Source organism: Mustelus asterias, chromosome 31 (genome assembly GCF_964213995.1).
Source record: "Mustelus asterias chromosome 31, sMusAst1.hap1.1, whole genome shotgun sequence".
In the NCBI taxonomy this organism is placed as follows: domain Eukaryota; kingdom Metazoa; phylum Chordata; class Chondrichthyes; order Carcharhiniformes; family Triakidae; genus Mustelus; species Mustelus asterias.
The window spans coordinates 9,278,104-9,303,910 of NC_135831.1; the positions used below are offsets into that span (position 1 = coordinate 9,278,104).

Here is a 25,807-nt window from a genome sequence, read left to right on the forward strand (position 1 = left end):
GGATAAAGGGGTCCTTTTCATGATGGCCACCGGTGACTAGTGATGTTTCACAGCGGTCAGTGTTGTTGGGACCACAACTTTTCACGATGTACATTAATGATTTGGAAGATGGAACTGAGGGCATGGTTGCTAAATTTGCAGATGATACAAAGCTATATTGAGGGACCGGTAGTATTGAGGAAGCAGGGGGGCTGCAGAAGGACTTGGACAGGTTAGGAGAGTGGGCAAAGAAGTGGCAGATGGAATACAATGTGGGAAAGTGTGAGGTTATGCACTTTGGAAGGAAGAATAGAAACATAGACTATTTTCTAAATAGGGAAAGGCTTCAGAAATCTGAAGCACAAAGGGACTTGGGAGTCCTGGTTCAGGACTCTCTTAAGGTTAACGTGCAGGTTCAGTTGGCAGTTAGGAAGGCAAATTCAATGTTAGCGTTCATTTCTAGAGGGCTTGAATACAAGAGCAGGGATGTACTTCTGAGGCTGTATAAGGCTCTGGTCAGACCCCATTTGGAATATTGTGAGCAGTTTTGGGCCCCGTACCTAAGGAAGGATGTGTTGGCCTTAGAAAGGGTCCAGAGGATATTTACAACAATGATCCCTGGAATGAAGGGATTGTCATATGAGGAGCGGTTGAGGAGTCTGGGTCTATACTCGATGGAGTTTAGAAGGATGAGGGGGGGATCTAATTGAAACTTAGATAATACTGAGAGGCCTGGATAGAGTGGATGTAGAGAAGATGTTTCCACTGGTGGGAGAGACTGGAACTTGAGGGCACAACCTCAGAGTGAAGAGACACTCCTTTAAAACTGAGATGAAAAGGAATTTCTTCAGCCAGAGGGTGGTGAATCTGTGGAACTCTTTGCCGCAGAAGGCTGTGGAGGCCAGGTCATTGAGTGTCTTTAAGACAGAGATAGATAAGTTCTTGATTGGTAAGGGGATCAACGATTATGGGGAGAAGGCAGGAGAATGGGATGAGAATCATATGAGCCAAGATTGAATGGCGGAGCAGACTTGATGGTCCGAATGGCCTAATTCTGCTCCTATATTTTACGGCCTTATGAGTGTCGGTGGTGGGGGGAGTGGGTGTTTGTGGATGGGGGCCAATCAAGCGGGGCTGCTTTGTCCTGGATGGTGTTGAGCTTCTTGAGTGTTGTTGGAGCCACACCAATCCAGACAGGTGGGGAGTATTACTTGTGCAACTTGCACCCAGTTTATGAGTGTCGGGAAAATGGTGAATGGGGGACTGTTGCATATCAAGTACATAGAATCACAGGACAGATGGAGGCCATTCGGCCCATCGAGTCTGCACTGACTCTCCAAAAGTGCATCTTCCCCAGTGCCCTCCTCGCCCTATCCCCGTAACCCTGCACATTTAGCACGGCCAATCCACCTAACCCACACATCTTTGGATACTAAGGGGCAATTTAGCACGGCCAATCCACCTAACCCACACATCTTTGGACACTAAGGGGCAATTTAGCACGGCCAATCCACCTAACCTGCACATCTTTGGACACTAAGGGGCAATTTAGCATGGCCAATCCACCTAACCCACACATCTTTGGACACTAAGGGGCAATTTAGCATGGCCAATCCACCTAACCCACACATCTTTGGACACTAAGGGGCAATTTAGCATGGCCAATCCACCTAACCTGCACATCTTTGGACACTAAGGGGCAATTTAGCGTGGCCAATCCACCTAACCTGCACATCTTTGGACACTAAGGGGCAATTTAGCATGGCCAATCCACCTAACCCACACATCTTTGGACACTAAGGGGCAATTTAGCATGGCCAATCCACCTAACCTGCACATCTTTGGACACTAAGGGGCAATTTAGCATGGCCAATCCACCTAACCCACACATCTTTGGACACTAAGGGGCAATTTATCATGGCCAATCCACCTAACCTGCACATCTTTGGACACTAAGGGGCAATTTAGCATGGCCAATCCACCTAAACACCACATTTTTGGAGTGTGGACTGCAATGAAGTTACTGTGAAATTCCCCTAGTTGCCACACTCCCGCGCATGTTCGGGTCAATGCACCCGAACCAGCACGTCTTTCAGACTTGTGGGAGGAAACCGGAGCACACGGAGGAAACCCACGCCGACACGGAGGACGTGCAGACTCCACACAGACAGTGACCCTAGCCGGGAATCGGACCCGGGTCCCTGGCGCTGTGAGGCATCAGCGCTAACCACTGTGCCACCCATGCCACTCACCATTTCTGCTGAAATAGTTGAGGTTCTTTCACCCTCGTCTGCAACCCAGTTCAGACATTGGATGTTTTGCAAATTGTGCCTGGGGCTCAAAGTGAGGGAAAGGCCCACCGAGTTCTTTCTCAATATTAGTCTCATTTCCACTGTAGCTAAATTCGATCCGCCTCCCCCTCCTTGTCATTGTTCTGTGAAAGCCTTTGCTTTTGGGCGCCTGCCAGACTTCAGCTGTGGTGATCTCTAAATTTATCCCTGGGCATTAAGGCAGTCATTAAATTTGTGGGAGTTTTTTTGTGCACGAGTCCCACTGGGCAAATTATTCACCAAAATCGATCAGCAGAGCAATTAAGAGTCGTGGTTCTGTCCAAAGGCCAGGAAGGCAAAAGAGGGAAAGAAGATTCTTCGACGTAACGCGCTGACGGATGTGTATCAGCGTCTGGAAACGTGAATGAGATTTGTACTGTGCCAGTGTGTTAACCAATGTCCGTGAGTTGCAGACTCTCATTTTTCAGCTGAGCCCAACTCTCTGATTCTATCACACACAATCACTGCTTTGAAATGACGTCGGGCGGCACGGTGGCACAGCGGTTAGCAATGCTGCCCCCTCAGCGCCGCTGCCCCCTCAGCGCCAGGGACCCGGGTTCGATTCCTGGCCTCGGGTGACTGCGCACAGTCTGCACATTCTCCCCTGTGCCTGCGTGGTTTTCCCCCGGGTGCTCCGGTTTCCTCCCACAGTCCAAAAGATACAGTGTGGAGATGCCGGTGTTAGACTGGGGTTGGGCACGGTAAGAGGTCCCCCACAACAGGTTAAAGTGCAACCGATTTCTTTGGTAGCATGAGCTTTCACGAGCCTCATCTGATGAAGGAGCGGCGCTCCGAAAGCTCGTGATTCTAATTAAACCATAGAAAATTACAGCTCAGAAACAGGCCTTTTGGCCCTTCTTGTCTGTGCCGAACCATTTTTTGCCTAGTCCCACTGACCTGGTCTTGGACCATATCCCTCCACACCCCTCTCATCCATGAACCCGTCCAAGTTTTTCTTAAATGTTAAAAGTGACCCCACATTTACCACTTTATCCGGCAGCTCATTCCACACCCCCACCACTCTGCGTGAAGAAGCCCCCCCTAATATTCCCTTTAAACTTTTCTCCTTTCACCCTTAACCCATGCCCTCTGGTCTTTTTCTCCCCGAGCCTCAGCGGAAAAAGCCTGCTTGCATTCACTCTATCTATACCCATCAAAATCTTATACACCTCTATCAAATCTCCCCTCAATCTTCTACGCTCCAGGGAATAAAGTCCCAACCTGTTGGACTTTAACCTGGTGTGGTGAGACTTCTTATTGAGTCCGAAAGACGTATAGCAGAGTGGCGCAGCAGAAGCGTGCTGGGCCCATAACCCAGAGGTCGATGGATCGGAAGCGTTCTCTGCTATTTAGGGGAAGCAATGGACTAGTGGTATTATCGCTGGACCATGAATCCACAAACACAATTAACTCAGCTAATGCTCTGGGGGCTCGTGCTTGAATCCCACCATGGCAGATTTGGTTTTTGTTCTGTTTAATTACTTTTAAGAGGCATCTTGACAATTATACGAACAGGATGGGAATAGAGGGATATGGTCCCCAGAAGGGGAGGGGGTTTTAGTTCAGTCGGGCAGCATGGTTGGCGCAGGCCTGGAGGGCCGAAGGGCCTGTTCCTGTGCTGTAATTTTCTTTGTTCTCTTTGTTCTTGTTCTCTTTAGTGACCTGCTCATTAGGGTGCATTGGCCGTGCTAAATTCTCCCTCAGTGTTACCGAACAGGCGCCGAGTCCACCCCCCCACCCCACCCCGCACCCCCCTATTACGATTGTTGGAGAGACGGGGAGTCGACAGTCAGACCACCTGGGGAATTTGACAGCAGCCCCATCTTTAGATGGATTGGCCATGCTAAATTGCCCCTTAGTGTCCAAAGATGTGCCGGTTAGGTGGATTGACCATGCTAAATTGCCCCTTAGTGTCCAAAGATGTGCAGGTTAGGTGGATTGGCCATGCTAAATTGCCCCTTAGTGTCCAAAGATGTGTAGGTTAGGTGGATTGGCCATGCTAAATTGCCCCTTAGTGTCCAAAGATGTGTAGGTTAGAGAGATTGGCCGTGCTAAATTGCCCCTTAGTGTCCAAAGATGTGTAGGTTAGAGGTATTGGCCATGCTAAATTGCTGCTTAGTGTCCCAGGATGCGTCGGATAGAAGGATTGGTGAGGTAAATATGTAGGGTTGTGGGATCGGGCCTGGGTGGGATTGTTGTCGGTGCAGACTCGGAGGGCTGAATGGCCTCCTTCTGCACTGTAGGGTTTCTATGGGATTCGATGAAATCTGCTGGCGGGCCACTGTAAAATTCTGCCTGCTGAGTTGAAACAAAAATCCTCCTCATTTCCCACCGGGGTGTTTGCCGGCCATTTTGAATCACTCTGGTTCGGGCACAGTTTCTCCCTGCCTGCTCCGTGGGTTCCCAAACCTCCCTTATCGCATACATAGGCGAAACACCGTGGGTTGCTGCAAGTCAAAAGGTCATTTGACCTGTGACGTTAACTTGTGTTTCTCGCACTGGCTGCTGCCGGCTCTGAGTATTTCCAGCATCCTTTTTGTTTCTTATCGCATGTCCTTTCCAGACCTGGCAGCTGTCAGTATATTCCCATCAGCACACCAATTAAATATTGTAACCCGTCCCTCCCCAAGCTTTGTGTAAAACGTTCGTAATAACACAGGCGTAACCCAAACAATGTCTTAATATCTCTCACCATGACTGTGATGAATAAGGTTGTTTGTTCCAGTATAGGTGCTAATGTTTGGAGTTATAGATTAGAGTCACAAAGCTTGGTGCACATTGGCCCCACTCCCCTTTTAATCTCCTCCGCAAGTTGGACCAATCTTTGCTCATTTATAAGTCTTCAAAGACGTGTAGGTTAGGTGGATTGGCCATGATAAATTGCCCCTTAGTGTCAGAGGGACTAGCCAAGGGGTTGTGGGGATAGGGCCTGGGTGGGATTGCAGTCAGTGCAGACCTGATGGGCTGAATGGTCTCCTCCTGCACCGCAGGGATTCTATGATATTCTTGAAGCCCATCTTTGTGGGCGAGGTTTTTTAAAAATCAATCTCGCCCTTTCTTGTAAACTTACATTTGCGAGTTCCCTTGGGGGGAATTTTCTTTGTTTAAACACACTTGCTGCGTACATGCTTCTGTCTTGTGGTTTGGGATACTGTTTTGTTGCTGCACAGATCAGCTGAATTTTCTTTTCATCGAGACAATAACAATTAAATGTTGACACCATTGTGCTCACATTTACATGAACTTTGATTTGACTTATTATTGTCACATGTATTGGGATACAGTGAAAAGTATTGTTTCTTGCGCACTATACAGACAAAGCATACCGTTCATAGAGTACATAGGGGAGAAGGATTTGATAGAGGTTTCCAGCATGGAAACAGGCCCTTCGGCCCAACTTGTCCATGCCACCCTTTTTTTTTAAACCCCTAAACTAATCCCAATTGCCCGCGTTTGGCCCATGTCCCTCTATACCCATCGTACCCATGTAACTGTCTAAACGCTTTTTAAAAAATAAAATTGTACCCGCCTCTACTACTACCTCTGGCAGCTTGTTCCAGATGCTCACCACCCTCTGTGTGAAAAAATTGCCCCTCTGGACACTTTTGTATCTCTCCCCTCTCACCTTAAACCTATGCCCTCTAGTTTTAGACTCCCCTACCTTTGGGAAAAGATGTTGACTATCTCGCTGATCTGTGCCCCTCATTATTTTACAGACCTCTATAAGATCACCCCTCAGCCTCCTACGCTCCAGGGAAAAAAGTCCCAGTCTATCCAGCCTCTTCTTTTCTGCACTCTTTCTAGTTTAATAATATGCTTTCTATAATAGGGTGACCAGAACTATACACAGTATTCCAAGTGTGGCCTTACCAATGTCTTGTACAACTTCAAGAGGTTAACAGAACATCAAACCCCCCACCCCTCTCACACACCCACAACACCCTCCCCCAACCCTGGAACCCGGAGAGACTGCGGAGAGAGGAGAGGGAAAGGGTTAATATATCATCAACCCCCCTCACCCCTTCACCCTCTCCCACCGCCCCCACACCTCCCCCAGCCCCAGAGAGACTGCAGAGAGAGGGAGAGGATTAATACAACAACAACTCTCCCCACCCTCCCCCACCCACCCCCATGTGTGCACAATGAGAGAATGTATGTGCAGTGGGTATATGTGTGTGTGTGTGTGTGTGTGTGTGAGAGACAAAGCATACCGTTCATAGAGTATATAGGGGAGAAGGATTTGATTTGATTTATTATTGTCACATGTATTGGGAGACAGTGTAAAGTATTGTTTCTTGCGCGCTATACAGACAAAGCATACTGTTCAGAGAGTACATAGGGGAGAAGGAAAGGAGAGTGTGCAGAATATAGTGTTATGATCGTAGCTAGGATGCAGAGAAAGACCAGCTTAATATATTTGATTTGATTTATTGTCACATGTATTGGGATACAGTGAAAAGCATTGTTTCTAGCGCGCTACAGCCTATCTTATCTAAACCTGTCATACTCCTGTACACCTCTTATCAAATATTTGCATTTGCGAACCTATTTAGGTCTCCCTCTTCCCTCACACCTTTTAAAAGTCTTCCATTTATTTTATACAGAACATAGAACAGCCCAGGGACAGGCCCTTCGGTCCACCATGTTGTGCCGAACATGACGTCAAATTGAACTAATCCCTTCTGCCTGCCCTTGGTCCATATCCCGCTATTCCTCGCATATTCATGTGCTTATCTAAAAGCCCCTTAAACACCCCTGTCGTATCTGCCTCCGTCACCACCCCTGGCAGCGCATTCCAGACACCCACCACTCTGTGTAAAAAAACTTGCCCCTTACATCTCCTTTAAACTTCCCCCTTCTCACCTTAAGTGCGTGCCCCGTAGTATTAGACATTTCAACTCTGGGATAAAGATACTGGCAGTCAACCTTATCTATTCCTCTCAGCATTTTACAGCCTTCTGTCAGGTCTCCCCTCAGCCTCCAGAGAAAACAACTCTAGTTTGTCCAGCCTCTCCTTATAGCTCATTCTCTCTAATCCAGGCAGCATCCTGGTAAACCTCTTCCACACCCTCTCCAAAGCCTCCACATCCTTCCTATAACGTGGAGACCAGAATTGAAGGCAATACTCTAAGTGCGGCCTAACCAAAGTTTTATAAAGCTGCAACGTGACATCCTAACTCTTGTACTCAATGCCCCGACCAATAAAGGCAAGTGTGCCATACCCCTTCATTACCACCCTGTCTACTTGTGTGGCCATGGCCACTCTCGTCATTCTTCCCTCTAACCATTTTTTTAAATTTTAGTTTTATTAATCTCACAAGTAGGCTTGCATTAACGCTGCAATGAAGTTGCTGTGAAAATCCCCCAGTCGCCACACTCCGGCGCCTGTTCGGGTAACACTGAGGGAGAATTTAGCACGGCCAATGCACCCTAACCAGCACGTCTTTCGGGCTGTTGGGGGGAAACCGGAGCACCCGGAGGAAACCCACGCAGACACGGGGGAGAACGTGCAGACTCCGCAGAGAGTGACCTGAGCCAGGAACCGAAACCGGGCCTCCGGGAACCCCCTGAACCCAGGGCGCTGTGAAGCAACAGTGCTAACCACTATGCCAACGTGCTGCCCCGACCATCTTACCCAGGCCCACCCCGCACTGACAGTGACCCGAGTCAGGAATCGAACCCGGCTCCCTGGCGCTGTGAGGCAGCAGCGCTAACCTCTAATTGAGTGAATTTATATCAAATCCAACAGTGCTCTTGTTCAACATTTTTGATCTCTCTTTGCCTTTCCCACAGGGCTTAACGCATCTTCATGCGCACAAAGTTATTCACAGAGACATCAAGGGACAGAATGTGCTACTGACAGAAAACGCGGAAGTGAAACTCGGTAAGGAGGTGTGATTTTTGTCTTGGCCGATCGGGGAAATGTTCCAGCTCAAAACCTGCTTGTGGCATGTGCGTAGCGTGTTAAAAATGACATGGAAGGATGATGGCAGACTTGGCATGACTTCTCGGTGCTGACTTGTGGATCGGTTCTCTGACAGCAGCTGTTCCCTTGTTGGAGTTGTTGAAAAGAAATGTTAATTTCCCTTCAAGGGGTGGCACGCCGGGGCATTGGGGACCCTGTGGCTGTTGAGGGCTGAGATTACCATTCTTCCTTTGCTCTCCTCCAAGGATAAATACATTTGCAGGCAAGGGTGCTTATGGCCCGTCAGAAGCAGAACTTTACCGTGGCTAATCTACCTAACCTACACGGTGGCACAGTGCTTCAACACTGCTGTCTCACAGCGCCAGGGACCCGGGGTCAATTCTGGCCTTGGGTCACTGACTGTGTGGAGTTTGCACGTTCTCCCTGTGTCTGCGTGTGTTTCTCCCGGATAATCCGGTTTCCTTCCACACCAAAGGTATGCACATTAGGTTGATTGGCCAATTTGCCCCTTAGTGTCAGGGGGATTAGCAGGGTAAATACGTGGGGTTACAGAGATAGGATCTGGGTGGAATTGTTGTCAGTGCAGCTCAATGGGCCAAATGGCCTCCTTCGGCACTGGAGGGATTCTATGATACACATCTTTGGACACTAAGGGGCAATTTAGCATGGCCAATCCACCTAACCTGCACATCACATGACTTAGAGGAGGGGGCTGAAGGGTGGATCAGTAAATTTGCTGATGACACCAAGATTGGTGGAGTAGTGGATGAGGTGGAGGGCTGTTGTAGGCTGCAAAGAGACATAGGTAGGATGCAAAGCTGGGCTGAAAAATGGCAAATGGAGTTTAACCCTGATAAATGTGAGGTGATTCATTTTGGTAGGACTAATTTAAATGTGGATTACAGGGTCAAAGGTAGGGTTCTGAAGACTGTGGAGGAACAGAGAGATCTTGGCTTTGATCTTTGTGTCGTCATTGTCTACAGGAACAGTGCCAGAAGACTGGAGGATAGCAAATGTTGTCCCCTTGTTCAAGAAGGGGAGTAGGGACAACCCTGGTAATTATAGACCGGTGAGCCTTACTTCTGTTGTGGGCAAAGTATTGGAAAGGATTATAAGAGATAGGATTTATAATCACCTAGAAAGGAATAATTTGATTAGGGATAGTCAGCACGGTTTTGTGAAGGGTAGGTCGTGCCTCACAAACCTTATTGAGTTCTTTGAGAAGGTGACCAAAGAGGTGGATGAGGGGAAAGCGGTTGATGTGGTGTATATGGATTTCAGTAAAGCGTTTGATAAGGTTCCCCATGGTAAGCTTTTGCAGAAAATACGGACACATGGGATTGAGGGTGATTTAGTGGTTTGGATCAGGAATTGGCTAGCTGTAAGAAAACAGAGGGTGGTGGTTGATGGGAAATATTCATCCTGGAGTTCAGTTACTAGTGGTGTACCGCAAGGATCTGTTTTGGGGCCACTGCTGTTTGTCATTTTTATTCATGACTTGGATGAGGGCGTGGAAGGATGGATTAGTAAATTTGCGGATGACACTAAAGTCGGTGGAGTTGTAGACAGTGCGGAGGGAAGTGGCAGGTTACAGAGGGACATAGATAAGCTGCAGAGCTGGGCTGAGAGGTGGCAAATGGAGTTTAATGCGGAAAAGTGTGAGGTGATTCACTTTGGAAGGAGTAACAGGAATACAGAGTACTGGGCTAATGGTAAGATACTTGGTAGTGTGGATGAACAGAGGGATCTTGGTGTCCATGTGCATAGATCCCTGAAAGTTGGCACCCAGGTTGATAGGGTTGTTAAGAAGGCGTACAGTGTGTTAGCTTTTATTGATAGAGGGATTGAGTTTCGGAGCCAGGAGGTCATGCTACAACTGTACAAAACTCTGGTGCGGCCGCACTTGGAGTATTGCGTACAGTTCTGGTCGCCGTATTATAGGAAAGATGTGGAAGCGTTGGAAAGGGTGCAGAGGAGATTTACCAGGATGTTGCCTGGTATGGTGGGAAAATCGTATGAGGAAAGGCTGAGGGGCTTGAGGTTGTTTTCATTAGAGAGAAGAAGGTTAAGAGGTGACTTAATAGAGGCATACAAGATGATCAGAGGATTAGATAGGGTGGATAGTGAGAGCCTTTTTCCTCGGATGGTGATGGCTGGCACGAGGGGACATAGCTTAAAATTGAGGGGTGAGAGATATAGGACAGATGTTAGAGGTAGGTTCTTTACTCAGAGAGTAGTAAGGGCGTGGAATGCCCTGCCTGCAGCAGTAGTGGACTCGTCAACGTTGAGAGCGTTCAAGTTGTTATTGGATAAACATATGGATGATATTGGAATAGTGTAGATTAGAGGGGCTTTAGATTGGTACCACTGGTCCGCGCAACATCGAGGGCCGAAGGGCCTGTACTGCGCTGTTATGTTCTATGTTCTATATCCACAGATCTCTAAAGGTTGCCACTCAAGTGGATAGAGCTGTGAAGAAGGCCTATAGTGTGTTAGCTTTTATTAGCAGGGGGTTGGAGTTTAAGAGCCGTGGGGTTATGCTGCAACTGTACAGGACCTTGGTGAGACCACATTTGGAATATTGTGTGCAGTTCTGGTCACCTCACTATAAGAAGGATGTGGAAGCGCTGGAAAGAGTGCAGAGGAGATTTACCAGGATGCTGCCTGGTTTGGAGGGTAGGTCTTATGAGGAAAGGTTGAGGGAGCTAGGGCTGTTCTCTCTGGAGCGGAGGAGGCTGAGGGGAAACTTAAGAGAGGTTTATAAAATGATGAAGGGGATAGATAGAGTGAACGTTCAAAGACTATTTCCTCGGGTGGATGGAGCTATTACAAGGGGGCATAACTATAGGGTTCGTGGTGGGAGATATAGGAAGGATATCAGAGGTAGGTTCTTTACGCAGAGAGTGGTTGGGGTGTGGAATGGACTGCCTGCAGTGATAGTGGAGTCAGACACTTTAGGAACATTTAAGCGGCTATTGGATAGGCACATGGAGCACACCAGTATGATAGGGAGTGGGATAGCTTGATCTTGGATTCAGTTAGAGCTCGGCACAACATCGTGGGCCGAAGGGCCTGTTCTGTGCTGTACTGTTCTATGTTCTACGTTCTATCATTGGACACTAAGGGGCAATTTAGCACGTGCAATCCACCTAACCCGCACATCTTTGGACACTAAGGGACAATTTAGCATGACCAATCCACCTAACCTACACATCTTTGGACACTAAGGGGCAATTTAGCATGGCCAATCCACCTAACCTACACATCTTTGGACACTAAGGGACAATTTAGCATGGCCAATCCACCTAACCTACACATCTTTGGACACAAAGGGGCAATTTAGCACAGCCAATCCACCTAACCTACACATCTTTGGACAGAAAGGGGCAATTTAGCATGGCCAATCCACCTAACCTACACATCTTTGAACTGTGGGAGCAACCGGTGGAACCCCACGCAGACACAGGGAGAACGTGCAGACTCCGCACAAACAGTGATCCAAGCCGGGAATCGAACCCGGGTCCCTGGCGCTGTGAGGCAGCGGTGCTAACCAACGTGCCGCCCTATCAGGAGAAAAGGCGTGAAGGCAGAATGTGAGTGAATTGGTTTGTAGAGTTCGGGTTAAACCATATTCAGACTGATGACTTGCAAGAATGTGTGCGGGTGTTTACCAAGAAAAAAACCTGTGCGGCAACTCTCTCAGCAGTTGCCATGGCAATGTTACCCTGATCGCAGCAAGGTCAAATACATTTATTTAAAAGGGAGCTAGCTGCTGCCTACTTATTTCACAGCATGAGGGGAGAGGCAAAAGCAATCGAGAACAGCTTCTTCCCTGCTGCCATCACACCAGACTTCTGAATGGACCTATCTTATATTAAGCTGACCTTTCTCTGCACCCTAGCTGTGACTGTAACACTACATGCTGTATTCCCTCTCGTTTCCTTCTCCCCTGTGTACTCTATGAACGGTATGCTTTGTCTGTACAGCACGCAAGAAACAATACTTCTCACTGTATCCCAATATCTTGATGTCCTCGTGCATCAGTCGCTGAAAGTAAGCGCGCAGGTACAGCAGGCAGTGAAGAAGGCAAATGGTATGTTGGCCTTCATAGCGAGAGGATTTGAGTATCGGGATAGGGATGTTTTGCTGCAATTGTACAGGGCGTTGGTGAGGCCACGCCTGGAGTATTGTGTGCAGTTTTGGTGTCCTTATCTGAGGAAGGATGTCCTTGCTATAGAGGGAGCACAGCGATGGTTTACCAGGCTGATTCCTGTGATGGCAGGGCTGTCATATGAGGAGAGATTAAGTCGGTTAGGATTATATTCACTGGAGTTTAGAAGAGTGAGAGGGGATCGACAGGGTAGATTCAGAAAGAACGTTCCCGATGGTGGGGGGAGTCCAGAATTAGGGGTCATAGTTTGAGGATAAGGGGGTAAACCTTTTAGAACTGAGGTGAGGAGAAATTTCTTCACCCAGAGGGTGGTGAATGTGTGGAATTCACTCCCACAGAAAGTAGCTGAGGCCAAAACGTTGTGTGATTTCAAGAAGAAATTAGATATCGCTCTTGGGGCGAAAGGGATCAAGGGATATGGGGGGGAAGGGGGGCATCAGGATATTGAATTTGATGCTGAAGATGAATCGTGGAACAGGCTCGAAGGGTCGAATGGCCTCCTCCTGCTTCTAGTTTCTGTGTGACAATAAATCAAACCAATTCAGCTCAAATAGAGGTATCGCGCAGGTGTGTGAAAATGCATGCGAGGATGGAGAGAGGGATGAAGATGGCAGGCAGCGCCAGATGGAAAGAGTTGGAGTGGAAAATGAGCAAAGTCTGTTCTAGAACCTGTTTTCCGGTTTCTGTTTGTGAGCAGAATGTGAAATCAACTGGTAGGAAGAATAAACAAATCAATTTGGGCATCTTGCATCAGCGACATGTATCTATCTGCCAGATCCCAACAACTTGCATTAAAATAGCACCTTTAAAGTCATAAAGCAACCTTGGGTGGATCCGAGTTGAGAAAATCTTAACACCACCCACGTTCTCCACTTTGATTTGTGCCCAGCTAGCTCAGTTGGTGGAGCATGAGACTCTTAATCTCAAGGTCGTGGGTTTGGGCCCCATGCTCGGTGCCATTGTTCGGGTGGCACAGTGATTAACACTTCTGCCTCGCAGCGCCAGGGACCCGGGTTTGATTCCCGGCTTGGGTCACTGTCTGTGCGGAGTTTGCACGTTCTCCCCGTGTCTGCGTGGGTTCCCTCCGGGTGCTCCGGTTTCCACCCACACTCCAAAGATGTGCAGGTTAGGTGGATTAGAAACATAGAAACAACTACAGCACAAACAGGCCCTTCGGCCCACAAGTTGTGCCGAACACATCCCTACCTTCTAGACCTATAACCCTCCATCCTATTAAGCTCCATGTACTCATCCAGGAGTCTCTTAAAAGACCCTATTGAGTTCGCCTCCACCACCCCTGACGGCAGCCGATTCCACTCGCCCACCACCCTCTGTGTGAAAAACCTACCCCTAACATCTCCGCTGTACCTACCCCCCAGCACCTTAAACCTGTGTCCTCTCGTAGCAGACATTTCCACCCTGGGAAAAAGCCTCTGAGAGTCCACCCGATCTATGCCTCTCAACATCTTATACACCTCTATTAGGTCTCCTCTCATCCTTCGTCTCTCCAAGGAGAAAAGACCGAGCTCCCTCAGCCTATCCTCATAAGGCATGCCACTCAATCCAGGCCACATCCTTGTAAATCTCCTCTGCACCCTTTCAATCTTTTCCACATCCTTCCTATAGTGAGGCGGCCAGAACTGAGCACAGTACTCCAAGTGGGGTCTGACGAGGGTCTTGTATAGCTTGGCGATGCTAAATTGCCCCTTAGTGTCCAAAGATGTGTCGGTTAGGTAGATTGGCCATGATAAATTGACCGTAGTGTCAGGGGGATTAGCTAGGGTTAGTGCATGGGGTTATGAGGTAACGGGGATAGGGCTTGGGTGGGATTGTGGTCGGTGCATCGAAAGGCATCCTTCTGCTCTGTAGGATTCTAGGATTCCATGTGGTGATATCAGGACTGTTGGTAAAGAGGTCAGCTTGATGGAATGTTTTAAAAGGAACATGGAGGTGGAGAGACAGAGGAGCTTAGACAGGGATCTAATCAGTTGAAGACATAGTCGACAATGGTTGGCTAAAGAAACTGGAGGATTTCAAGAGGCCAGAATTCGAGGAGTGCTGAATGCTTAGAAGCCTTTAGCACAGGAGGATGGTGGGGAATGTAAGAACAGGCCTGGACCATTTAACTATCTTTTACAGATGCACTATAGAAAGCATCCTTTCCGGATATATCACAGCTTGGTGTGGCTCCTACTCTGTCCCAGACTGCCAGAAACTACAAAGAGTTGTGAACGAAGCCCAGCCCATCACTCAAACCAGCCTCCCATTCACTGTCTCCGTCTACACTTCCCACTGCCTTGGGAAAGCAACCAGAATAATCCAGGGGATTTTCACAGTAACTTCATTGCAGTGTTAATGTAAGCTTACTTGTGACACGAATGAATAGAATTTTAAAAAATAATCAAGGACCTCACGCACCCCGGACATTCTCTCTTCCACCTTCTTCCGTTGGGAAAAAGACACAAACATCTGAGGTCCCGCACCGACCGACTCAAGAACAGCTTCTTCCCTGCTGCCGTCAGACTTTTGAATGGCCCTAGCATATGTTAAGTTGATCTTTCTCTACACCCTAGCTATGACTGTAACACTACATTCTACACCCTCTCCTTTCCTTCTCCCCATATACTCTATGAACGGTATGTTTTGTCCAAAAAGTAAGAAACAATACTTTACACTGTGTCCCAGTACTTGTGACAATAATAAATCAAATCAAATCAACTTCCCAACGGAAGAAGGTGGAAGAGAGAATGTCCAGGATGCGATGGGTCTTTGATTATGCTGGCTGCTTTTCCCGCGGCAGCGGGAAGTGTAGACGGAGTCAATGGATGGGAGGCTGGTTTGTGTGAGGGATTGGGCTACGTTTTGTTCCTTGCGGTCTTGGGCAGAGCAGGAACCGTGCCAAGCTGTGATACAACCAGAAAGGATGATTTCTGTGGGACATCTGTAAAATAGGTGAGCGCCGTAGCGGACATGCCGAATTTCCTTCGCCCCCTGAGAAAGTAGAGGTGCTGGTGGGCTTTCTTAACTATTGCACCGGTGTGGAGGGACCAGGACAGGTTGTCGGCGACCTGGGACACCGAGTAACAATGAAGCTCTCGGCCATTTCCACTTCATCCCCGTTGATGTAGACGATGGCATGTTCTCCACTACATTCCTGAAGTCGATGACCATCTCCTCCGTTTTACTGACCTTGAGGGAGAGATTGTGGTTGTTGCATCAGTTCACCCGTTGAGAAGTGAAATGGAGCTGATGCTTTTAAGTTAAAACAGAAAATTCTATAAATGCTCTGCAGGTTACGGCAGCACCTATGGAGGGAAGCAGAGGCCCCTGACCTTCCATCATCTGTTCTGATGGAAGGTCACAGATCTGAAAGATGAACTCTGTTTGCCTCTCCGTAGATGCCGTTAAACCTGCTGTGCACCTTCAGCATTTTTCATTTTCATTTCTGCTTTCCAGTACCCACAATCATTTGCTTTTGAGTTGAGTCTGGAATTCACTTGCAAGGTTAATGATTGATGCTGAAGCTCTGTCGGGAGTCGAGATTCGATTGATTAGGTGGCTGACATGGGTTGAGTTTGGAAAAGATTAGAATTGTTTGATCTCTTGCCGGGTGAATGCCGACATGGGCTGATTGGGGGGGGGGGTTGCAACTTCTGGGAGGTTTAGAGGGTGATTTGAGGAAAAGCTTCTTCGCCCAGAGGGTGGTGAGGGTCTGGAATGCATGCCTGGGAGGGTGGTGGAGGCGGGATGCCTCACATCCTTTAAAAAGTACCTTGGCACACCGTGACATTCAGGGCTATGGGCCAAGTGCTGGCAAGTGGGGTTAGGTGGTCAGGTCAGGGCCTTTCATGCGTCAGTGCAGACTCGATGGGCTGAAGGGCCTCTTCTGCACTGCGGGATTCTGTGAACTGTTTATTATGAACTCGACTTTTAAAACTTCAATACCAAAAGAGACTGATAGAGTAAATACAGACCAAATGTTTCCTCTTGTGGGGCAATCTCGAACAAGAGGTCACAGGTATAGGTTGAGAGGCGGTAGATTTAAAACTGAGATGAGGAGGAACTACTTCTCGCAGAGGGTGGTGAATTTGTGGAACTCGCTGCCCCATCGCGTGGTGGAATCTGAATCATTGAATGGTTTCAAGAAGGAGATAGATATATTTCTGATAAAAAGGGGATAAAGGGGAACAGGTGGGGGGGTGGATTCGAGACCAGGGAGAGATCAGCCATGATCTGATTGAATAGCGGAGCAGGCTCGAAGGGTTAAATTGCCTCCTTCTGCTCCACATTCCTCTGTTCCTATGAAAAGTAACTAAAAGAATCGTGGATGGAAGCTTGTTCAAATGAATCGGATTTATTTGATTTTGATTAGATTTATTATTGTCACATGTATTGGGATACAGTGAAAAGTATTGTTTCTTGCGCGCTATACAGACAAAGCATACCGTTCATAGAGAAGGAAAGGAGAGGGTGCAGAATGTACTGTTACAGTCATAGCTAGGATGTTGACTGTTTACCATTTACATAGATGATCTGGAGGAGGGGACTGAGTGTAGGGTATCAAAGTTTGCTGATGACACGAAGATGAGTGGGCGAGCGAATTGCGTGGAGGACGCGGAAAGTCTGCAGAGAGATTTGGACAGGCTGAGCGAGTGGGCGAGGATCTGGCAGATGGAATATAACGTTGGCAAATGTGAGGTTATCCACTTTGGAAGAAATAATAGTAAATTGGAATTTTATTTAAATGGAGAAAAATTACATCATGCTACTGTGCAGAGGGACCTGGGGGTCCTTGTGCACGAATCGCAAAAACTCAGTCTGCAGGAGCAGCAGGTGATCAAGAAGGCGAATGGAATGTTGGCCTTTATCGCGAGGGGGATAGAATATAAAAGCAGGGAGGTCTTGCTGCAACTGTACAAGGCACTGGTGAGGCCGCAACTGGAGTACTGTGTGCAGTTTTGGTCCCCTTATTTGCGAAAGGATATATTGGCCTTGGAGGGAGTGCAGAGAAGGTTCACCAGGTTGATACCGGAGATGAGGGGTGTAGCTTATGAGGAGAGATTGAGCGATTGGTCCTGTACTCATTGGAATTTAGAAGGCTGAGGGGTGATTTTATAGAGACATATAAGATAATGAAGGGGCTGGATAGGGTAGAGGTCGAGAGATTCTTTCCACTTAGAAGGGAAACCAGAACTAGAGGGCACAGCCTCAAAATAAGTGGGGGCCGGTTCAGAACAGAGTTGAGGAGGAACTTCTTCTCTCAGAGGGTAGTGAATCTCTGGAATTCTCTGCCCATTGAAGTGGTGGAGGCTTCCTCGTTGAATATGTTTAAATCACGGGTAGATAGATTTCTGATCGATAAGGGAATTAAGGGATATGGGGAGCAGGCGGGTAAGTGGAACTGATTCGCTTCAGATCAGCCATGATCTTGTTGAATGGCGGGGCAGGCTCGAGGGGCTAGATGGCCTACTCCTGCTCCTATTTCTTATGTTCTTATGTCGAGAAAAATCAGCTTAATACGGGGTAGGTCCGTTCAAAAGTCTGACGGCAGCAGGGAAGAAGCTGTTCTTGAGTTGATTGGTACGTGTCCTCAGACTTTTGTATCTTTTTCCCAATGGAAGAAGGTGGAAGAGAGAATGTCCGGGGTGCATGGGGGTTCTTGATTATGCTGGCTGCTTTTCCCCGAGGCAGCGGGAAGTGTAGACAGAGTCAATGGATGGGAGGCTGGTTTGTGTGATGGACTGGGCTACATTCACAACCCTTTGTAGTTTCCTGCGGTCTTGGGCAGAGCAGGAGCCAGACCAAGCTGTGATACAACCAGAAAGAATGCTTTCCGTGGTGCATCTGTAAAAGTTGGTGAGAGTCGTAGCTGACATGCCAAATTTCCTTAGTCTTCTGATAAATTAGAGGCGTTGGAGGGGCTTTCTTAACTACAGCATGGATATGGGGGGGACCAGGACAGGTCCAATTTTGTTGAACATTTCTGAATGGTCGCCATTTCCCTTTCAGTTGATTTTGGTGTCAGTGCTCAGCTCGACAGGACTGTCGGACGAAGGAATACATTCATCGGCACCCCGTACTGGATGGCGCCCGAAGTCATCGCATGTGACGAAAACCCAGATGCCACCTACGATTACAGGGTATGTACAAACCCATGCAGGGGACGGGGAAAGGCGCTCGATCAGCCCTTGATAAAAAGGTAGCATCATGCACGCCTCCGTGTTCCGACCAGTCATGCTCTGTCCCTTGCAATTGGAAGCCTTGCCATAGGGTGGGCCGAGGGAGGTTAGAACAGGATCGAATCTTTACGGTGCAGAAGGAGGCCATTCAACCCATCGAGCCTGCACTGACAACAATCCCACCCATCCCCGTAACCCCCTATATTTACCCTGCTAATCCCCCTGACACTAGGGCGATTTCGCATGGCTAATCCACCTAATCTTCACATCATTGGACACGAAGGGGCAATTTACCATGGCAAATCCACCTAACCTACACATCTTGGGACATTAAGGGGCAATTTAGCACGGCCGATCCACCTAACCGGTGGTGTGGTAGACAGTGAGGAAGGGTGTCGTAGTTTGCAGGAAGACTTAGACAGGTTGCAAAGTTGGGCCGAGAGGTGGCGGATGGAGTTTAATGCGGAGAAGTGTGAGGTAATTCACTTTGGTAGGAATAACAGATGTGTTGAGTATAGGGCTAACGGGAGGACTTTGAATAGTGTGGAGGAGCAGAGGGATCTAGGTATATGTGTGCATAGATCCCTGAAAGTTGGGAATCAAGTAGATAAGGTTGTTAAGAAGGCATATGGTGTCTTGGCGTTTATTGGTAGGGGGATTGAATTTAGGAGTCGTAGCGTTATGTTGCAACTGTACACAACTCTGGTGCGGCCGCACTTGGAGTACTGTGTGTAGTTCTGGTCCCCACATTACAGGAAGGATGTGGAGGCTTTGGAGAGGGTGCAGAGGAGGTTTACCAGGATGTTGCCTGGTATGGAGGGGAGATCCTATGAGGAGAGGCTGAGGGATTTGGGATTGTTTTCGCTGGAAAGGCGGCGGCTAAGAGGGGATCTTATTGAAACATATAAGATGATTAGAGGTTTAGATAGGGTGGATAGTGATAGCCTTTTTCCTCTGATGGAGAAATCCAGCACGAGGGGGCATGGCTTTAAATTGAGGGGGGGTAGTTATAGAACCGATGTCAGGGGTAGGTTCTTTACCCAGAGGGTGGTGAGGGATTGGAATGCCCTGCCAGCATCAGTAGTAAATGCGCCTAGTTTGGGGGCGTTTAAGAGATCCGTAGATAGGTTCATGGACGAAAAGAAATTGGTTTAGGTTGGAGGGTCACAGTTTTTTTTTAACTGGTCGGTGCAACATCGTGGGCCGAAGGGCCTGTTCTGCGCTGTAATGTTCTATGTTCTATGTTTTTTTTTAACCTACACATCTTGGGACATTAAGGGGCAATTTAGCCGATTAAGGGCCGATCCACCTAACCCGGGGTTTGGGGTGTGGGAGGAAACCGGAGCACCCGCAGGAAAGCCACGCAGAGACGGGAAGAACGTGTACGCAGTGACCCCGAGGCCGGAATCGAACCCGGGCCCCCTGGCGCTGAGAGGCAGCAGAGCTTGCCACTATACCATCAGTTCTCAATCTGAGAGTTGTTCGGGGAAGTAGTCAGCATCACCCAAGTTTTTTTTCCAAATAAAAAGCCTTGTTGAAGACCCCATTGCCAGGAGTTGTAGGATGACACCTAAAAGGGAAAAAAAACAATAAAGCATTTTAATTTTTCAAAACACGTTGGCTTTTTTTCATAGACCAAGCAAAGGGAATGTATCCCAGTTCCTCACATAGTTTGGACCCTCAATGATTAATTGTACATATACTTCAGTTCCTGTAATATGGCGATGTTTGTAGTTTCTTTATTCTTTCATGGGACATGGGCATCGCTGGGCTGGGCCAGCATTTATTGCCCATCCCTAGTTGCCCCTTGAACTGAGTGTCTCGCTCAACCATTTCTGAGAGCAGTTAAGAGTCAACCACATTGTTGTGGCTCTGGAGTCACATATAGCAAGAAGTCTCACAACACCAGGTTAAAGTCCAACAGGTTTATTTGGTAGCAAACGCCACACAAGCTTTTGGAGCGCTGCTCCTTCGTCAGGTGAGTGGGAATTCTGTTCACAAACAGGGCACAGAGACACAAACTCAATTTACAGAATAATGATTGGAATGCGAGTCTTTTCAGCTAATCAAGTCTTAAAGGTACAGACAATGTGAGTGGAGAGAGCATTAGGACAGGTTAAAGAGATGTGTATTGTCTCCAGAGGACAGCCAGTGAGACTTTGCAAGTCCAGGCAAGTTGTGGGGGTGACAGATAGTTTTCACATTTCACATTTCCACATCATGACTACCATCGACACCGCAAACTGCCGGCTGCAAGTGGAAAGGATCGCCAAGAAGATCGCGCATATCGACACAGACATCACAGACTATCTGTAACCCCCACAACTTGCCTGGACTTGCAGAATCTCACTGGCTGTCCTGTCTGGAGACAATACACATCTCTTTAACCTGTGCTTAACCCTCTCTCCACTCACATTGTCTGTGCCTTTAAGACTTGATTAGCTGTAAAGACTCGCATTCCAATCATTATTCATTATTCTGTAAATTGAGTTTGTGTCTTTATAAACTCTGTTTGTGAACAGAACTCCCACTCACCTGACGAAGGAGCAGCGCTCCGAAAGCTTGTGTGGCATTTGCTACCAAATAAACCTGTTGGACTTTAACCTGGTGTTGTTAGACTCCTTACTGTGTTTACCCCAGTCCAACGCCGGCATTTCCACATCGCCACATGTAGGCCAGACCGGGTAAAGACGGCAGATTTCCTTCCCTAAAGGACATTCGTGAACCAGGTATTTTTTTATTCAATCGTCAATGGTCATCATTGCATCGAAATTCAGAATCCCTACAGTGCAGACGGAGTAGGCAGCATGGTGGCAGAGTGGTTAGCACTGCTGCCTCACAGAGCCAGGGACGCGGGTTCGATTCCTGGCTCAGGTCACTGTCTCCGCGGAGTCTGCACGTTCTTTGTGTCTGCGCGGGTTTCCTCCGGGTGCTCCGGTTTCCCCCAACAGTTTGAAAGACGGGCTAGTTAGGTGAATTGCTAAATTCTCCCTCTGCGTACCCAAACGAGCGCCAGCTAGGGGATTTTCACAGTAACTTCATTGCAGTGTTAATGTAAGCCTATTTGTGACTAATAAATAAACTTCAGTAAATAAACTTTAAAAGAGTCCATTTGGCCCATCGAGTCTTCACCAACAACAATCCCACCCAGGCCCTATCCCCGTAACCCCTTGTATTTACCCTGCTAGTCCCCCTGACACTAGGGTAGTTTAACATGGCCAATCCACCTAACCCGCACATCTTTGGACTGTGGGGGGAAACCGGAGTACCCGGAGGAAACCCACGCAGACACGGGGGAGAACGTGCAAACTCCACACAGACAGTGACCCAAGCCGGGAATCGAACCCGGGTCCCTGGCTCTTTGGAGTGTGGGAGGAAACCCACACAGACACGGGGAGAACGTGTACACTCCGCACAGTCAGCCAGCCAAGGCCGGAATTGAACCCGGGTCCCTGGCGCTGTGAGGCAGCAACGCTAACCACTGTGCCGCCCTGTGCTGGAATTAGATTTTTAATTCCAGATTTTTCGATTGAATCCAAATGTCACCGTTTGCCGTGGTGGAATTCGAGGCCCGGGTCCCCAGAGCAATACCCTGGGTCTCTGGATGACTAATCCAGCGATAATACCACTGCCTCCCCTCTATTTTAAAACAATTTCAATTCCATTCGCCCTTTTAACATCCTGTTCAACACTTCCCAACCTGCCGAATTTGCTGACTATATTTTTGTTCCTATACAATTGTTACATATGTGTTAAACATAGAAACTAGAAGCAGGAGGAGGCCATTCGGCCCTTCGAGCCTGCTCCGCCATTCATTATGATCATGACTGATCATCTAATTCAATATCCCGATTTCCCCCCCTTCCCCCACACCATATCCCTTGATCCCTTTAGCCCCAAGAGCTATATCTAATTTCTCCTTGAAATCCCACAACGTTTTGGCCTCCCGATTGCTTCAGCCTTTATATGGATCTTTTGACACGAGCAAATTCAGCCCTCGGGTTGCGACTGTGTTTCTCGAGTAAAACGCCTTTTAAAATAAAATGAGTGGGAAAGCAGGAGGCCACGTGACGCCTCGCGCTTGTGTGTGGATTGGTGCAGAAACCTTCCCTTCCCCCCTCCTCCACCCCGAGAGCTGTTTCCCACACCCCAAAATCCCCCGCTGCTGCTGTTGCTGCATTGGCTCTGAACCTTTGCGAGAAGCTGTGATTTTGTTTCATTCCTCCAGACCGTTGCTGTGAGCTCGATTGTCAACGTGGGCGTTGAGTGTGCATCAGATTCCCAGGCAGTGCGCCCACAGTTGGGCTCAGAGCCATGTTTTGCACTCCTGATTTTTTGAAGGCTCGAGTCTCCTTCTGATTGACCTGAATCGGAAGCAAAGGTCCTCTTGAGAGCCTTGATTGTCTTTTTATCAAGAGCAGCAATGGAATCGAGTCACTCCACGATTTATTTTAATAACCTTAATGGTGTAAGGCACCATCTTGCCCTTCACCAGTTTTCAGTTTCTGATTTAATTCGTAACACCCACAACAATTTAATCTGTTCTGTGACGCTGTGGATCTCTGAAAATAGCACCCCGGTATGCAGTGATGTCCCGCAGCACTGTGCTATATGCTTCTTCCTCCTCCTCCTCCTCCTCCAGACTGCACTCACTCCATTTTAATTTCTTTTCCATCTCTCTGGAATGCTTCTGCTGCGAGGAGACTGCGGGGAGTATCTGGTACATAGAAACTAGAAGCAGGAGTAGGCCATCCAAGCCCTCCGAGCCCCCCCCACCATATCACACACCTTCGCGTTACCTCGATTTGAACCAAATTGTTTTGATTTATCACTGTCACATAGAAACTAGAAGCAGGAGGAGGCCATTCGGCCCTCCGAGCCTGCTCCACCATTCTTTTTGATCATGGCTGATCATCAAAGTCAATATCCTGATCCTCTCCCTTCCCCCCCATATCCAGCCCCAAGAGCTACATCTAATTTCTTCTTGAAATCTCACGTTTTGCCCTCAACTACATCCTGTGGTCGTGAATTCCACACATTCACCACCCTCTGGGTGAAGACATTTCTCTTCACCTCAGTTCTAAAAGGTTTACCCCTTTTCCTCAAACTATGACCCCCTAGTTCCCCCCACCATCGGGAACATCCTGTCTAACCCTGTTACAATTTTATAAGTTTCTATGAGATCCCCTCTCACTCTTCCAAACTCCAATGAATGCAATCCTAACCGGCTTAGTGTCTCCTCATATGACAGACCTGCCATCCCAGGGATCAGCCTGGTAAACCTTCGCAGAGTTGACGTTTCAAGTCATAAGAACATAAGAAATAGGAGCAGGAGTAGGCGTTCTAGCCCCTCGAGCCTGCCCCGCCATTCAACAAGATCATGGCTGATCTGAAGCGAATCAGTTCCACTTACCCGCCTGCTCCCCATATCCCTTAATTCCCCTTAGCGATCAGAAAACTATCTACCCGTGATTTAAACATATTCAACGAGGAAGCCTCCACCACTTCAATGGGCAGAGAATTCCAGAGATTCACTACCCTCTGAGAGAAGAAGTTCCCCCTCAACTCTGTTCTGAACCGGCCTCCATTTATTTTGAGGCCGTGCCCTCTAGTTCTGGTTTCCCTTCTAAGTGGAAAGAATCTCTCTGCCTCCACCCTATCCAGCCCCTTCATTATCTTGTATGTCTCTATAAGATCACCCCTCAGCCTTCTAAACTCCAACGAGTACAGACCCAATCTGTTCAATCTCTTCTCATAAGCTAACCCCTCATCTCCGATATCAACCTGGTGAACCTTCTCTGCACTCCCTCCAAGGCCAATACATCCTTTCGCAAATAAGGGGACCAAAACTGCACACAGTACTCCAGTTGCGGCCTCACCAGTGCCTTGTACAGTTGCAGCAAGACCTCCCTGCTTTTATACTCCATCCCCTTCGCGATAAAGGCCAACATTCCATTCGCCTTCTTGATCACCTGCTGCACCTGCAGACTGAGTTTTTGCGATTCGTGCACAAGGACCCCCAGGTCCCTCTGCACAGTCGCACGATGTAATTTTTCTCCATTTAAATAATATTCCAATTTACTATTATTTCTTCCGAAGTGGATAACTTCATATTTGCCAACGTTATACTCCATCTGCCAGATCCTCGTCCACTCACCTAGCCTATCCAAATCTCTCTGCAGACTTTCTGCATCCTCCACGCAATTCGCTTTCCCACTCATCTTCGTGTCATCAGCAAACTTTGATACCCTACACTCGGTCCCCTCCTCCAGATCGTCTATGTATATGGTAAACAGTTGAGGCCCCAGCACCGATCCCTGCGGCACGCCACTGGTCACCAACTGCCAACCAGAAAAGCACCCATTTGTTCCAACTCTCTGCTTCCTGTTGGATAGCCAATCCTCAATCCACGCTAACACTTTACCCCCAACTCCGTGGACCCCAATCTCCTGCAGCAACCTTTTGTGAGTCATGGACTCACAGAAGTGAAAGAAGGGAGGCTGTGTCAGAGCTGTAGAAAGTGCAGCAAAAAGTCTATTTCTGTGGTATCTTCCATAACCTCAGGATATCCCACTGTACATCACAAGCCAATTGAACCCTTATTTAGTCAGCACAGGCAAACATTGGCACAGTGGTTAGCCTCACAGCACCAGGGACCCGGGTTCAATTCCAGCCTCGGGTCACTGTCTGTGGAGTTTGCACGTTCTCCCCGTGTCTGCGTGGGTTTCCTCCGGATGCTCCAGTTTCCTCCCACCCTCCGAGGAGGTTAGGTGGATTGGCCGTGCTAAATTGCCCCTGAGTGTCAGGGAGAATTAGCAGGGTAAATATATGGGGGTCACAGGGATAGGGCCTGGGTGGGATCGTTGTCAGTGCAGACCCGATGGGCCGAATGGCCTCTTTCTGCACTGTAGGGATTGTATGATTCTGTGATCGGTGATCACGATCTATTTGTTTTTAAATCCTATTGGTTGTAGGATCGGAATTGGTCTTGGGAGAGTTGGCCTGCTCTTTGAGATGATGCCCTGGGGTGCTTTCCTTCCAGTGAGCAGGGACTCAGTTTGATGTTGCTCCTGAAGAATGACTCCTGACAGGGTAGAATCTTAGAATCTTAGAAACCCTACAGCACAGAAAGAGGCCATTCGGCCCATCGAGTCTGCACCGACCACAATCCCACCCAGGCCCTACCCCCATATCCCCACATATTTACCCATTAATCCCTCTA

At 48.2% G+C, this 25,807-nt stretch overlaps 1 protein-coding gene across 4 annotated transcripts in view; it reads left to right on the plus strand.

The window, feature by feature from the left end:
* The window catches only part of LOC144481730 (misshapen-like kinase 1), a 283,663-nt gene that overhangs the window by 121,390 nt on the left and 136,466 nt on the right, over positions 1 to 25,807 (plus strand). For all 4 annotated transcript variants that reach the window (XM_078200874.1, XM_078200875.1, XM_078200876.1 and 1 more), the window contains exons 5-6: positions 8,103 to 8,193; positions 18,416 to 18,546. In XM_078200874.1, the coding sequence (XP_078057000.1) occupies positions 8,103 to 8,193; positions 18,416 to 18,546 (222 nt within the window). The remainder of the gene's footprint in view (positions 1 to 8,102; positions 8,194 to 18,415; positions 18,547 to 25,807) is intronic.